Source organism: Hemibagrus wyckioides, linkage group LG01 (genome assembly GCF_019097595.1).
Source record: "Hemibagrus wyckioides isolate EC202008001 linkage group LG01, SWU_Hwy_1.0, whole genome shotgun sequence".
In the NCBI taxonomy this organism is placed as follows: Eukaryota; Metazoa; Chordata; class Actinopteri; order Siluriformes; family Bagridae; genus Hemibagrus; species Hemibagrus wyckioides.
In genome coordinates, this window is record NC_080710.1 from 24166009 (window position 1) to 24182190 (window position 16182).

At 37.5% G+C, this 16182-nt stretch overlaps 1 protein-coding gene and 1 long non-coding RNA gene across 4 annotated transcripts in view; one reads left to right on the forward strand and one right to left on the reverse strand.

The window, feature by feature from the left end:
- The window catches only part of LOC131353483 (uncharacterized), a 25773-nt gene extending 16526 nt beyond the window's left edge, over positions 1 to 9247 (reverse strand). Inside the window, exons 1-3 of the long non-coding RNA XR_009204628.1 lie at positions 9107 to 9247; positions 6955 to 7106; positions 139 to 302 (exon numbers count right to left, since the gene is read on the reverse strand). This is a non-coding gene — a long non-coding RNA (uncharacterized LOC131353483). The remainder of the gene's footprint in view (positions 1 to 138; positions 303 to 6954; positions 7107 to 9106) is intronic.
- On the forward strand, positions 2706 to 13670 carry LOC131353435 (myosin-7). Of its 3 annotated transcripts, none has more exons than XM_058390490.1 (38): positions 2706 to 2726; positions 2936 to 2976; positions 3092 to 3302; positions 3646 to 3789; positions 3887 to 4043; positions 4195 to 4222; positions 4298 to 4589; positions 4693 to 4756; positions 4854 to 4952; positions 5055 to 5158; positions 5272 to 5410; positions 5531 to 5649; positions 5723 to 5872; positions 5983 to 6153; positions 6246 to 6555; positions 6668 to 6741; positions 6913 to 7118; positions 7339 to 7462; positions 7561 to 7697; positions 7781 to 8036; positions 8133 to 8375; positions 8459 to 8635; positions 8725 to 8870; positions 8959 to 9049; positions 9127 to 9516; positions 9646 to 9772; positions 9845 to 9963; positions 10046 to 10242; positions 10347 to 10530; positions 10961 to 11126; positions 11207 to 11331; positions 11474 to 11782; positions 11913 to 12116; positions 12225 to 12521; positions 12631 to 12735; positions 12975 to 13070; positions 13174 to 13308; positions 13555 to 13670. In XM_058390490.1, the coding sequence occupies exons 3-38, from the start codon at positions 3102 to 3104 to the stop codon at positions 13573 to 13575; spliced, it is 5907 nt and encodes a 1968-aa protein (XP_058246473.1). In that variant the 5' UTR covers positions 2706 to 2726; positions 2936 to 2976; positions 3092 to 3101; the 3' UTR covers positions 13576 to 13670. The 3 variants fall into 3 exon arrangements, with proteins under 3 accessions (XP_058246473.1, XP_058246464.1, XP_058246482.1); XM_058390499.1 differs by lacking the exon at positions 2706 to 2726 and having other exon boundaries at positions 2798 to 2976; positions 4298 to 4403; positions 4497 to 4589; XM_058390481.1 differs by lacking the exon at positions 2706 to 2726 and having other exon boundaries at positions 2796 to 2976.
- Positions 13671 to 16182: the final 2512 nt, after the last annotated feature.

The following is a 16182-nucleotide window of genomic DNA, read 5'->3' on the forward strand; positions in this document are numbered from 1 at the left end:
AATTAATAAGAAGCGAGCATAACATTCTACTGAGATGTAGAACATGCAGAAATGATTAAACAATACATTAATAGAGTTAAACATACCTTGATTGATTGAAATGTACCTGTGTGATAAACAGAAAGAAGAAGGACCTACCTCCCCAAACATCCAGCCTCTGTGTGTATGCTCTGTTGATGGGTATGCGCCATAAAAGGCATTAGGACATTTTACAGGTGGTCATGGACATGAAGCCATTTTCATCATTAGCTTGTTCTCTGTTCAGAGGTTGCAGTATCCAGATAGATCCCAATCAGTATATACTAGGAAAAAGAATCATGTTTTACTTATGGGAAAACAGCATGCACTTTTTTTTTTTGAAAGTTGTCTCACCTTAAAAAACATAAATTCCCTTCTTTTCTAGCCTGGAAATGGACACGTTTATAAAGTACATGAATTTATATCAGGAGAAACAAGGAGTTGCTGGATCCTCTGCAAGATACAGTATATCTGAGTTGCCTTGGGGTTGCTCAAGGTGATAAGGAAGCCAATAGGATGGTGTTTATTAGAGGAGGAGTCTGCAATGAGCAGCTGAGAATTTGAGGATGGGGTGGCGTACCTTAACATTATTTTCCATGTTGTTTAGGGGAAAAAAAATATTTAGAGAAAGTCATTTAAAATAATGGCCAATAGCCCTATCTGGAATTATTATATTGATATGGATATATTATATTATATGGAATCCATATAATGGGACTAAGCTTCTAAACTTTTGTTAGGGACTGTATTGTTTTCCCTGAATTGGCCATGTAACATAAATAGTCTATAGTCTATAAAGCACAAGGCTGCCAAAATCTATAAGTAGATACTTTTATTTATGTGCTTGGAGACCTTTACAAGTAGAGCATCTGCTCCAGGCATATAGGGCATGCGCTGTCCTTCTCAATCAGCAAAAGGCACTCAGTAGGAATTTCACAGGGTTATCTTTGTACTCAAGGACAATGTGGAAAAAAACAATCCATGTCTACACAATACTGGCCTGTCCTTTGGTCATCTGAAAGATAATAGCTATTCAGTCTTTAAGATATTTTCGCTTAGTAATTAAATTATATATAATGAAGTGAAAATGTAGTTTTGATCACATGAAATCATACAGATTATTAGGTTGTATAAACATACTGTATTGTTTTAGTCATTTTTACCTTGTATGAATCAAAATGTCTGTTTACGAAGACCTAAATGCCCTTCAGCAAAGTGAGTCTGCTGAATGCACTTTATTTCAAAAACTGTTACACAGTCCAAACTGTTAGTTCCAGTGTCTTTATCTAATAAGGGGAAAGGGAATGTGGAAACATAATTCACACTTATTGCTGTTGACTTGCACCTTGTACTAAGCTTCTTCACTTACTCACCCTTTACCCCTCAACTGTCAATGCATAGCATGCTTTGCTGTTAATCTTGAACCCGTTTATCACCTTGTAGTGTTAACGTATGTGACATACTCAAGGGTGTAATTGCACCTCAGATACTGAAAGACATGCGGCATGGTCAAAGATGAGATTCCATAGTAACTTGATTAACAACAAATACCCATGAAAATTGAAGTGTACTTACAAATACCTTTTGCCAATAATCACTCTAACTCAAAAGTGGCTGTTAAGACTTTACAGTTCCAGCAACTCTGCAATTAACAATTAATGCTATCGTAGCTGTCCTTTATTTGAATAATCAGTGTAACTCTAAAGACCTTACAAGACCTTATAATTAACTTAAAACTTCATAGTTAACTGTTCTTTAAACTTCAACAGAATGTTAACTGGATAATGTTTGCAGCACTTTTTTTTGCCGTTATGATCCTCTTTAGTAAAGGGTCACGCAGTCAAAAAAGATAACATAAATCGCTGTGGACATACAGACTGCACATGCTGCTCTTCTCAATCACTGTGAAGCACTTGGCAAGAATTTCACAGGGTTATCTTTGTCCTCAAGTGTAAGGGAAAGGAAACAATGCCATTTCAACACCCATGGGGCTGAGTGAAACATTCATGCCAGCTGGAGAATGACCTTGGTGTGCGTTACCACTCAGAGACAGAGCAGTCTCTGATGTCTCTCGACTAAGGCTAACAAAACACCTGTTACGGCTACACGTAAACGTGGCTAAAGAAACATAAGATATGACACAAACGCAAATTATACGCGTGCTTACATTCCACAATAAGACTTTTTTGTAATAAACTGTTCAAGGCTTCAAGATTTTTTTAATTGATGACGGTCCTTACCTGGGTATCATATTTAATGCCACCTCCATAAGAGGTGAAAGACTGATCTGTGTAATTAAGATAAAATATGACTGTATATACTTTAAATATGCTATGTTCTATTTTGTGTATAGTAAAATGTGTAAAATATGTTAAATGTAAAATTATACTTGAATATTAAAAATATTTGCATAAAACTATCCATGTTTAAATCAGCACAACTATTTCAGCTTAGGCTGGGATGCTGTCACCGTCTGCATTGCTTCCCGGTTATGCATTACATACCTGACATCTATTGTTCTTTATTACTTCTGAAGGGACTATGGATGACAAAATAGACCCCCATCCATGCTATCGGGTCCCTCACCATATTGAGACAGTACAATGCATTATATGGTGCCAGCAGCCATATTTAGAGGAGCCTTCCCATTATAAAAGGGAGTGAGGAGCGAGACACTAAAGGTTTGTTTTGAATTGTGTCATCTAACGGTGAGTCGTCTGAGAAGCCCTGGAATCTCTAAGCATCAAGAGCAAGTCATTTTTAAAGAAAGGCTTTATTTAAAAAGAAAATAACAGGCTAAGAAATTAGAGATAATTTTTAAGAGTCCTTTATCCTTTAGACAGATGCTGATCACAGTGTAAGACCTAGCTGATTCAGATATTACATTAATTTATATTTTCTGATTGTGTCATCTCAGGGCAGTATACCATCAATTCTTGGAGAGGGGATACAGCAAAAGTAAGTGACTTAAAGATTGAGCTTTACTTAAACAGCGCTACAAAATAGATCATTTTCCATGGATGCAGCTGCTGAATAGATTTAACAAAAGAATATATGTTCTTGAACTAATCAGAGGGTGAAAGATGACGGATGCACAGATGGCAGAGTTTGGGGCTGCAGCTTCTTATCTGCGAAAGTCAGACAAGGAGCGACTAGAGGCCCAGACCCGGCCCTTCGACATGAAGAAAGAGTGCTTTGTCCCCGAACCAGAGGAGGAGTACATTAAAGCAACAATCATCAGTCGCGATGGTGACAAAGTCACCTGTGACACCTCTAAGGGAACGGTAAGATTGTTAAATTGTTCAAATGAAGGCAATGAAATTTGAGATCACTGATGTACACATTGCACCTGTAAATGTAAAAAGGAAAATACAAAGTCTTTATTCAGTTTTTTTTTATTTTTAACAACAAATGTAATCCAAAATATTATACAGAATAGCACTGTTTATAAAGGACCTTTATTCTGAATCATACATTTAATTCCAACATAAATGTTGACATTCTATCTAAATAATATTCAAATATTGAAGCAAAAATATGTTTACTAGAAATAATTTCAAATGTTATGATTAAAACCATTCTAAAAAAAATATGGTATATTCTGTACAATTTACTTTTCCCGTGCAGACTGTGACTGTCAAAGAAGCAGACATTCACCCTCAGAACCCGCCAAAGTTCGATAAAATTGAGGACATGGCGATGTTCACCTTCCTGCATGAGCCTGCTGTGCTGTTTAACCTCAAAGAGCGTTATGCAGCCTGGATGATCTACGTGAGTTGTGCATGTGACGTTTCACACACATACTGACTATAATTTTTTTATGTTGTATGGCTCTGAAGAAAGTACACATTGGTTTCTTTCTCTACAGACCTATTCAGGACTCTTCTGTGTAACTGTCAACCCCTATAAGTGGCTGCCAGTGTACAACCAAGAAGTTGTTCTAGCCTACAGAGGCAAGAAGAGGAGTGAAGCTCCTCCTCACATCTTCTCCATTTCTGATAACGCCTACCAGTACATGCTGGCAGGTAATCATAATCTACTCAAAATGTAGACTGTGCTTTTGTAATCAGTAGAAAAGATAGGATCACACATGATTATTACTTCTGAAGGGACTCTGATTTTATCACCTTAACCTGTGAATCTTCGTTCATGAAATCAAAACATTCTTTTTTTCAGACAGGGAAAACCAGTCTATCCTCATCACGTAAGTTCTAATACACGATACAACACAATATAATTATATATTGTCATTTTACTAAAAATGAAATTCTTTTGATAGTGGAGAATCTGGTGCTGGAAAGACTGTGAACACCAAGAGAGTCATCCAGTACTTTGCGAGTATTGCTGCTGGTGGTATTGCCAAGAAGGACACCAGTGATAAGAAGGTAAAAAAAAATATACAACTGACATATATACTGTTGTACGCTGCAGGAAAAATGACTTTTTGTAATAATATTTCTTTTATCTTTTGTTTCCAGGGTACTCTGGAGGATCAGATCATCCAGTGTAACCCTGCTCTGGAAGCCTTTGGTAATGCCAAGACCATCAGAAATGATAACTCCTCTCGTTTTGTGAGTGTCTGTTGTTATTAACTATTTTTATAAGCACTTTCTCCCTTTTTCATGAATTTCAGCATTTTCTATAATATATCATTGAAATATAACTTTCTAATAGGGCAAATTCATCCGAATCCACTTTGGTGCTACTGGCAAGCTTGCCTCTGCTGACATTGAGACTTGTAAGGGGTCTAATCCACAATTTGTATTATTCTTCAACATGTGACTAATATCAGTACTATATGGTCACTGTTTGTCTTGTTCTTCTGGGTGATACAGATCTTCTAGAGAAGTCCCGTGTGACTTTCCAGCTCAAAGCTGAGAGAGACTACCATATCTTCTATCAGATCTTGTCTCAGAGGAAACCTGAGCTGCTCGGTCAGCATGAAATATCAATAGTAATAATGCAAATAGTATGTTTCAGTACAAATTTGTACACATAATTGTTATAAACATCTTTTTCTGTTTCCTCTGTTACAGAAATGCTGCTTATAACTGCTAACCCGTACGATTATGCCTTCATCTCCCAAGGAGAGACCCAAGTAGCCTCTATTAATGATGCTGAAGAGCTTATGGCTACTGATGTACGTGAGAAGACTTTCTACAGTACTGTCTATGCTGATGTATTTTTGAAGAACAGGTAGCTGCTGTAATATTCCTCGTATTTAAGAGAGACACTATAAATCTTGTGCTTTAGGAAGCTTTTGATGTGCTGGGATTTACCCAAGAGGAAAAGAACAGCATCTACAAGCTGACTGGTGCCATCATGCACTACGGCAATATGAAGTTCAAGCAGAAGCAAAGAGAGGAGCAGGCTGAGGCTGACGGCACCGAAGGTCGGTGAAAGCACAACTTTTTATATCAAGTGAATACACCTACAAACACAGTTCAATGAATAGCCAAAGTGTTTTCTAATTTCACATTACTACTGGATTGTTTAATTTTGATAAAACTAGATGCTGACAAATCTGCTTACCTCATGGGCCTGAACTCTGCCGATCTCATCAAGGCTCTGTGTCACCCCAGAGTCAAAGTAGGAAATGAGTGGGTCACCAAAGGACAAAATGTCCAGCAGGTAAAAATTGTTGACGAAAAAATATATATTTCAAGTACAAGATACAGAAAATAAAATCACTTTTCTTTTTTAGGTGTATTATGCTGTTGGTGCGCTGTCAAAGGCAGTGTATGAGAAGATGTTCCTTTGGATGGTTGTGAGAATTAACCAGTCTCTGGACACCAAGCAGCCTCGCCAGTACTTCATTGGTGTGCTGGATATCGCTGGCTTTGAGATCTTTGATGTAATTTTTATTTATCGTCCTTCAACATAGCTCAATGGGGCATTTTTAAAATTTATTTATGTACTTTTTTATAATTTACATATCTTAATGCTACCACATTTCTGCTCCAGTTCAACACCTTTGAGCAGCTGTGTATCAACTTTACTAATGAGAAGTTGCAGCAGTTTTTCAACCACCACATGTTTGTGCTGGAGCAAGAAGAATACAAGAAAGAGGGTATTGAGTGGACATTCATTGACTTTGGCATGGACTTGCAGGCTTGTATTGATCTCATTGAAAAAGTAAGCATAACTGTGAACTTAAAGACATACGTTTATTTTATAAACACAATTTGGTTAGAAAAATTCATGCTTGTTCTTTTTTGTTTCTGTAGCCCATGGGTATCATGTCCATCCTTGAAGAGGAGTGCATGTTCCCCAAAGCCAGTGATACCACATTCAAAGCCAAGCTTTATGACAATCACTTGGGCAAATCTGCTAACTTCCAGAAGCCCAGGATTGTGAAGGGTAAACCAGAGGCTCACTTTTCACTGGTTCACTATGCTGGCACTGTTGACTACAACATTAACAACTGGCTGGTGAAGAACAAGGATCCACTCAATGAAACTGTTGTGGGGCTATACCAGAAGTCCACAATGAAATTGCTTGCTATCCTTTTTCAAAACTATGCTAGCGCTGATTCAGGTACGATGACTCAGATAGCTGAGGATTGTCATACAGAAACAAAGATTTAAGCTTAAGGTTTTATTTTGTTTTTAAGACAGAAGTCATATTGTCATGCATTTTGTTCTCATAGCGGAAACAGGTGGAAAAGGAAAGGAAAAGAAGAAAAAGGGGTCTTCTTTCCAGACTGTGTCTGCCCTTCACAGGGTAAGATTATGAATTTGTATTACAAAGGTATAAATGCATAGGTAGGATTACATAGATGTAAATGCCCTTACATTTGTACTATCTATGTGGTCAGCTTTGGACCAGTGACCCATAATCTACAATATCAATAAAAGTTTCATTGAATATAACATGTGCATATTCCATCTTTAGGAGAATTTAAACAAGCTGATGACCAACCTGAGATCAACTCACCCTCATTTTGTGCGCTGCATCATCCCCAATGAGACCAAGACTCCTGGGGCCATGGAGAATCCTCTAGTAATGCACCAGCTGCGCTGTAACGGTGTGCTGGAGGGCATCAGAATCTGCAGAAAGGGCTTCCCCAACAGGATCCTCTATGGGGACTTCAAACAGAGGTAAATTTAGGTTACTTATTAATTTGATGCTTGAAGCAAATAGAATCCTTTTATCATGATAATTTATTAAACCCCTCTTTTCTAAAATAAGACAAACAACAAATTAATAACTCTGAGGATTTGTTGCATATACTAAATCAGACTTACTCTTTCATATAGGTTTTGTGCCTAAAACTTCTACTAGCAGTGCACTCCAAACTGATCAATTTTATTATTTTAGATACCGTATATTAAATCCTGCTGCTATCCCGGAGGGACAGTTTATTGACAGCAGAAAGGGAGCAGAAAAGCTGCTGGGATCCCTGGACATTGACCACAACCAGTACAAGTTTGGCCATACCAAGGTACCATTTTGTAACAAGTAAAGAAAGTTTCACACACAATGAATTTCATCTCTCTTATTTATTTTATCTAAATCTTTCTTATGACTTCAATCACAAAGGTGTTCTTCAAGGCTGGTCTGCTGGGCCTCCTTGAGGAGATGAGAGATGACCGTCTTGCTCTCATCCTCACTCGTATTCAGGCCCGTGCTCGTGGTCTTCTTTCGAGAATTGAATTCCAGAAAATTGTTGAGCGGCGGTAATTTTATATATATTGTCATATTCTCAATAAAGTAACTGGTTAGTCTTAAATAGCCTAAAATTTGCTGTTTGACCCTATAGGGATGCCTTGCTAGTTATCCAGTGGAATGTCCGTGCTTTCATGGGTGTCAAGAATTGGCCCTGGATGAAGCTCTACTTCAAAATCAAACCACTGTTACGGTCAGCTGAGGCTGAAAAGGAGATGGCCAACATGAAGGAAGAATTCTTGAAGCTTAAAGAAGCCTATGCCAAATCTGAAGCCCGCAGAAAGGAGCTTGAGGAGAAAATGGTCTCACTTCTCCAAGAGAAAAATGACCTGCAACTCCAAGTCCAGGCTGTGAGTTTACAGTTATTATTGTGACATTTGACATTATGATAAAAGTACAGATTTCAAACATAAATTTATACTACATTATAATGAATGCATAAACAGGAGCAAGACAATCTTTGTGATGCTGAGGAGCGATGTGAAGGTCTGATTAAGAACAAGATCCAACTTGAAGCTAAATGCAAAGAGTTGACTGAAAGACTGGAAGATGAAGAGGAAATGAATGCTGAGCTGACAGCTAAGAAGAGAAAGCTGGAGGATGAATGCTCTGAACTCAAGAAAGACATTGATGATCTGGAGCTTACTCTGGCCAAAGTGGAGAAGGAGAAGCATGCCACTGAGAATAAGGTTTAAGCTTACTATAATCAAATTTGAAACAATTTAGAACAATGTCTTTTGAAGATATTCAACAAAGGGGTTTCCTTTTATAGGTTAAAAACCTGACTGAGGAAATGGCTGCTCTTGATGAAATCATCGCCAAGCTGACCAAGGAGAAAAAAGCTCTCCAGGAAGCTCATCAGCAAACACTGGATGATCTGCAGAGTGAGGAGGACAAAGTCAACACTCTGACCAAAGCTAAAGCTAAACTGGAGCAGCAAGTTGATGATGTCAGTATTTATTACACAGTTATAGGTATGAAGTATTGCTCACAACAAATGAGATAATTAATAACAAAACTAAATATTATTTGTTTCAGCTTGAGGGCTCACTGGAACAGGAAAAGAAGCTTCGCATGGACCTTGAGAGAATTAAGAGAAAACTTGAAGGCGACTTAAAATTGACTCAGGAGAATATTATGGACCTGGAAAATGATAAGCAACAGCTGGAGGAAAGGCTGAAAAAGTAAGTTGCTAACAATAACCATGAAATAATAATACCCAACACCAACTACTACTAAACATCTATGTATACATGTTTATCAAAATCACAGGAAAGATTTTGAGATCAACCAACTCAACAGCAAAATTGAGGATGAACAAGCAATGGCATCCCAACTTCAAAAGAAACTTAAGGAGTTGCAGGTAATCTGATAACTCACTGGGATTGCTGACTTTTCTAATTTCACCTGGTTTGCTTACCATAAAATCTTCTACTCTAGGCCCGTATAGAAGAGCTTGAAGAAGAGTTGGAGGCTGAGAGAGCTGCTCGTGCCAAGGTTGAGAAGCAAAGGGCAGATTTGGCTCGAGAACTGGAGGAGATCAGCGAGAGGCTGGAGGAGGCCGGTGGAGCCACAGCTGCCCAGATTGAAATGAACAAGAAGAGAGAGGCTGAGTTCCAGAAACTGCGCAGAGACCTTGAAGAGGCCACCCTGCATCATGAGGCCACTGCTGCAACTTTAAGAAAGAAACATGCTGACAGTGTAGCAGATCTGGGAGAGCAGATTGACAACCTTCAGAGAGTCAAGCAGAAGCTTGAGAAGGAGAAGAGTGAACTGAGACTGGAGCTGGACGATGTGGTCTCCAACATGGAGCAGATTGTTAAATCCAAGGTAACAATGAATAAGTATGTACAGTGTATACAGGCATTTTTATCTTTAATAGGAGCACATTAAAATGTGTTGAATATAAAGTTATGTTCCCTATTTTGTTTTTATAATAATGACTGTGTTCTCTTCCAGACAAACCTTGAAAAGATGTGCCGGACTCTTGAGGACCAGATGACTGAGTATAGGAGTAAATTTGAGGAAGGACAACGCAGCATCAATGACCTCAGCATGCAAAAAGCTAAACTGCAAACTGAGAATGGTAAGGAGTAAGCTAAGGGATGAGAATGTGTTATATAAATTCTCATGTAACTAAACACAATTTGTAATCAAGGTGAACTCACAAGACAACTGGAAGAGAAGGATTCCTTGGTCTCTCAGCTGACCAGAAGCAAGCAGTCCTATACCCAACAGATTGAGGATCTTAAGAGACAACTTGAAGAAGAAGTCAAGGTATTTCTAGAACTCGTGCTTTGAAATCTTTCACACTGTATAATATGAAATAAAAACAAACAATTTAAACACTTTAATCCAGGCCAAGAACGCTCTGGCTCATGCAGTGCAGTCGGCTCGTCATGATTCTGACCTGCTCAGAGAGCAGTATGAAGAGGAGCAGGAGGCTAAGGGTGAGCTACAGCGCAGTCTCTCCAAAGCAAACTCTGAGGTAGCTCAGTGGAGAACCAAGTATGAAACTGATGCCATCCAGAGAACAGAAGAGCTGGAGGATGCAAAGTACGAATACAGAAAACATGAAAATCTTCATTTTTGTATGTAGTGATTTTTAATTTTTCATGTTAAGAAATGGTTAATGTTAAAAATGGTTTCCTGATATGTAGGAAGAAACTTGCTCAGCGTCTGCAAGATGCAGAGGAAGCTGTGGAAGCTGTAAATGCCAAATGTTCCTCTCTGGAGAAGACTAAACACAGACTGCAGAATGAGATTGAAGATCTTATGGTTGATGTGGAAAGGTCCAATGCTGCTGCTGCTGCTCTGGACAAGAAGCAAAGGAACTTTGACAAGGTAACAATAAGATAACCTCCATTTTTAATTAGGTTTCATTTATATAAATAGATATAGGTAATTTATTTATAATACAATATTATTATAGCAAATGATATCAGGCTGCATGGTACTGCATGGTAAAATAACCCATCATGAATGGCATTTTTTTCTTTACAAACCTCCCTGTCTTCAGTCCATCCTGACACAAATACATATATAAATAGCAAAATATAGCGCTTCAGTTAAAATATAGAGAGAACTGTTGTGGTTTGACAATTCATACTTAAAGTGCAGCATGCCTCTAGTTACTATATAGACACATCGACATGCTATCATAAGATATATCTTGACAAAAAAATCAAATGAATTCTTTATCCATCTCTGCAAACTATAAGGTACCTCTGGGCTTAACAGTCCATGTACAATTTAACCTTTTGGTATAAAACAGATCCTGGCTGAGTGGAAGCAGAAATATGAAGAATCGCAGTCTGAGCTGGAGAGCTCCCAAAAAGAGGCCAGATCTCTAAGCACTGAACTCTTCAAACTGAAGAACTCTTACGAGGAGTCCCTTGATCATCTGGAGACCATGAAGAGGGAGAACAAAAACCTCCAAGGTTGTTAAGTTAGTGTCACACATTAAAGGTTATTACATATCCTACAAACACATATTGACAAACTCTATTTTGTTAAACAGAGGAAATTTCTGACCTCACTGAACAAATTGGTGAAAGTGGCAAGAGCATCCATGAACTGGAGAAAATCCGTAAACAGCTGGAGCAAGAAAAGACTGAGATTCAGTCTGCACTGGAGGAGGCTGAGGTACACTGACTATATTGTGAATATATAAAGATATATCTGTCCCTAATATATGCAAGAATTCACTTTACATTGTATTCCCTTGAGATAGAATGTCAGTTGTGGTGATGTAGATGAAGCAGCTAATCTGTATTTTATATATCAGGCGTCCCTTGAGCATGAAGAAGGAAAGATCTTGAGGGCCCAACTGGAATTCAGCCAGGTAAAGGCTGAAATTGAGCGTAAACTGGCAGAAAAGGATGAGGAAATGGAGCAGGCCAAGAGGAATCACCAAAGAGTGGTGGACACCCTGCAAAGCTCTCTAGAATCTGAGACTCGCAGTAGAAATGAGGCCCTGAGGCTGAAGAAGAAGATGGAGGGAGACTTAAATGAGATGGAGATCCAGCTTAGCCAGGCTAACAGGCAGGCTGCAGAGGCCCAGAAACAACTCAAGAGTCTCCATGGACATATGAAGGTATTCCAATAACAAAAAGCTTAAAAGTAATAAGTCATGCTGGATAAGACCACCTGCTTAATAAATGATGTAAATCTATTCCTTAATAAATTAGATATTTTATTTTCGCTTCACTGTGGACTTTTTATAGGATACTCAACTGCACCTGGATGATGCTCTCCGTGCTAACGATGATCTCAAAGAGAACATTGCTATTGTGGAGAGACGCAACAATCTGCTGCAGGCTGAACTGGATGAACTGAGATCCCTGGTAGAGCAGACCGAGAGAGGCCGCAAACTGGCTGAGCAGGAACTGCTGGATGTCAGTGAGAGGGTTCAGCTACTGCACTCTCAGGTATTATACTGACCCATCTTTTTCCCCTCTGTAAAAGGAAACAAAATTATGTAATAGAATAAAAATCTCCAAGTAATATAAACCTTTTCAATTTGTTTACAATGGTAGAACACTAGCTTGCTGAACCAGAAGAAGAAACTAGAGGCAGACACTTCTCAGCTTCAGACTGAGGTAGAGGAGGCTTTACAAGAGTGCAGGAATGCTGAGGAAAAAGCCAAAAAAGCCATCACTGATGCTGCCATGATGGCAGAAGAGCTGAAGAAGGAGCAGGACACCAGTGCTCACCTGGAGCGCATGAAGAAGAACATGGAGCAGACCATTAAAGACCTCCAGCACCGTCTGGATGAAGCTGAGCAAATTGCCATGAAAGGTGGCAAGAAGCAGGTCCAGAAGCTGGAAGCTAGAGTAAGTAATAAAAAAGACAAAAAATAATATTTAATCAATAATAATTAATAAATAAAAACTCTAGATTATTATTATTGTTTTATCTTGGACTTATTTATTCCTATTTTAGGTGAGAGAGCTTGAAAATGAGGTGGAGATAGAACAGAGAAAGGCCAGTGATTCTGTGAAAGGTATTCGTAAATATGAGAGACGAATCAAGGAGCTAACTTACCAGGTTGGTCCCAATTATTATTTTTTTTCACACACACACCATAGAAAAGATTATGTTAAAGTAACCAATAAAGTCAGAGTGAACCTCTATCAAAAGAAGTTTTTAAAGCCTCATGACTTTAGGGGTACCAAAAGTGCATGTCTAAAATATTCCATGAACTCAGAAAATGAAATCTCTGCAAACTCTGGTGGACTAAGCAAGTACTGCAACATGTCATGTCATTTTCTTTTACTCTCTAACAGACTGAAGAAGACCGCAAGAATCTGGCACGTCTTCAGGACCTGGTAGACAAACTGCAGTTGAAAGTCAAGTCCTACAAGAGAACTGCAGAGGAAGCTGTAAGTAATAAGTACCAATAAGTACAATATCTATTGCCTTTTTGTCATATGCAATGGTTTCCTCTGATTCTCTCAATTCAAATATGCACCTTGTATTTCACAGGAGGAGCAGGCCAATTCCAATCTGTCCAAGTTCCGGAAGATACAGCATGAGCTGGATGAGGCAGAGGAAAGGGCTGATATTGCTGAATCCCAGGTGAACAAGCTGAGAGCCAAAAGCCGTGACACTGGCTCCAAGGTGAGTGAAAGAGTTGAATGCAGGGATGCAAAAATATTAGGTAGACACTAAAAATACTAAACGTTTTATCAGGTTTAGACATATTTCTAATTATATCTAACATTGCATAAGAGAAAATAAACAAGAGTATAAATTCACGAAACTACAAAACTATTTGTCATATGTCTAAATCATGGTTTACACAAATCAGCCAAAATACATTGCACCTTTAACATGTATACCTTATTTCATTATTCTGTGTTACAGAAAGGGCATGATGAAGAGTGAAGCTCTCGTGTGAACCTTTCTCATAAGCTTGTCTTCTGTGACCCTCCATGAGTTTGCCTGTAGTTGGATAGAATAAAGTCCATGTGCAAATGAACACTGTGTTGTAATTGTGTATTATATTAATTCAACACAACATCTGATCATAGTTAATCTGACTTTGTATTAATTCTTATGGTATTAGTCTAATGGTTAAATAAATAAATAAATTCACAAGTAAGCATTAAGTCAAACTTACTTAATGCTTACTTGTGAATAATAGCACTGTTAGATTTGATTCCATAATCTATCATTTTTAAAATTATACATGCACAGTATGATCCATAAGATCAATACTTCAATACTAGTCATTACAAATTATATTACTGACAGCAACTTAGTGAAGAGTAGAATCTTTGAAAGTTTCACCTGAATTTCAGAGCTTCTTAGTATTTGGGATGGACGCCACTTGTTTGTGCAAAACCTTATGATCCATTTTAGATCAAATCCATCAGAGCACATGCTTCAACAGATGAAATCAGGCATGAGGAAAATCTGACCTTTTGTACAAAGCAGTCAACATGGTCAATAACACAAACGTGCTTACATTTAAATAAGAACCTAGAAATATTGCAGAATCTTGAATATTAAATATTCAAGATATTGAACATTTACTCAGAATTTTGGACCCCACTGTACATAATAGATAAACTATTAAAATTAAAACCCTTTCTCCAAAAGTACTAAACTGAAAAAAATAACATAGGAGAAAAATATGCATGAAATGAATTACAGACCAAACACTCTTCTATTGCATTTTCCATTTTCATGGAATGTTAGTTTTACAAAATTGCATTATATGGTATACAATTATTTAATAATAATAATAATAATAATAATAATAATAATAATAATACCTCAAGGCTACTCACAAATTTTAACAAGGAGACATTTTGCAACATAGAACAAAACAAACTCTAACAGATACGAAGAAAACGAACAAAAGTGATCGCAGTGATGTAAAAAGAAAAGTAAAGTCCCAAATACAAATTTCTCAGAAGGAGACAAAAGATTAGAGTTAGCATTTACAATGATCTGAAAGCAGGAAAGAAATGATTGGAATGTATCAGAGGCATCAAACAATGCACTTTGTAATTTGCAAAACAAGTGCATGTGTCAGTCAGACCTTTTTCTTTAAACAGACCTTTTTCTTTAATCAGACAAAAATCATTAGTACATGATGCTAATTAAAGTAATCAAAATAGCAGCATTCGATAAAGAATGAGTTGATAAATGTTTAGAATGCTATTCCTATCATTTCTACAATAATATACTGTGTTCAAAACCATATGTTACTTTAAAGGTGTTTTATAGTTTGATACTGTAGTTACTCTGGTATACTAGGAAGACGTTTACATCATTATATCAAGGACACATACTTTAAAGCTAAAGTACAGAATGCGGTAAATACACATATTAAAACAGTGAAATAGTTCACGTTGTTTTTCATTTCGTTGAGAAATTTGCTAAAATACGCAGCTTCTGTAATTTAGGTTATACCTCTTATGTATGCACTTGGCAATAAAATATAACTAAGTAAAATTGTAGTGGAGGTTTTTTTTTTTTTTTACAGTAGTATACTATTAATAATATGTAAGCCTGCAGAAATACAGTCATTTCTTTAAACATTACAATAAGTGTAAATATTAATCATTTACACTGATCACCTGGACGAAGAAGCTCCCAGTTTTTTTAAATGTGCTTGTTGCAAATGCATTTTCATTATGACAAGCTGGTAAAGAACACTTAAGGTAGCACATCAAAATCAAAGCATTATACTGATAACAGTTATAATCCTGCTAAAATAGAAAGTGTAAAATTATAAATTAACACAAGCCTAAAATCTGGTTATTAACAAAACATTTATGGTATACTAATAGCTTTAATAGCTTGATGTGGCCTATTAAAGAAGAAAATTCCTCCATACCCCTTAGAGCAGCGATGTCCTATGAGTAAAATAGAGGAGGGTAAGGCATACTTCAAGTGACCACTGTGACGTGAAAGAAAGCAAAGATCAGCTTTGTGGGTGTGTGTGTGTGAGGGTGGAAATGTTCACTTCAAAGAAGTGGCCTGTTCGAGTCGCCCTTCACCTGCTAGGGTTATATTAAGACCTTCTATACAATGGGAACATACCGTCTCCTCTAGGTCCCCAGGAACTGACTTGATGTATAGGTCTTTGAAGATATTTCAGTCATAAAATCCCACAATTACTGAGACATACAGTTTGACAGCACATTGTTACTAAACCAATGTTATATTGTTTTTTATTTACATCTTGCGTCCTAGAACTCAAAATGCTATTGCGTACATTACCTCCATAACCTTTGTAACTAAAGTAGGCTGTAGGTTTCAAAAAAAGGACGCACAGTTCGTAAGTGACAAGACGCTATGATTAATGTGGCACCTTCAGGGACACACCATCTGCTGACACTCGGATCACACCAGCATAGCTGCCCTTCACAATAAGAGAGAGGCATTCAGGAGGAATTTCACAGGTTTATCTTCGTCCTCAAGGACAAAAGGAAGGAAACAATACGAAGAAAACAAATCACTTTGCCACCAGCTAAACAG

What these genes read in the sequence shown, in the direction of transcription:
- LOC131353435 (XM_058390490.1), top strand. Translation starts at nt 3,102, where the DNA reads ATGACGGATGCACAGATGGCAGAGTTTGGGGCTGCAGCTTCTTATCTG. An exon ending in TGGAGCAGCAAGTTGATGAT is followed by an intron (nt 8,636 to 8,724) that starts GTCAGTATTTAT and finishes TATTTGTTTCAG; the next exon opens with CTTGAGGGCTCACTGGAACA. An exon ending in GCCGTGACACTGGCTCCAAG is followed by an intron (nt 13,309 to 13,554) that starts GTGAGTGAAAGA and finishes TCTGTGTTACAG; the next exon opens with AAAGGGCATGATGAAGAGTG.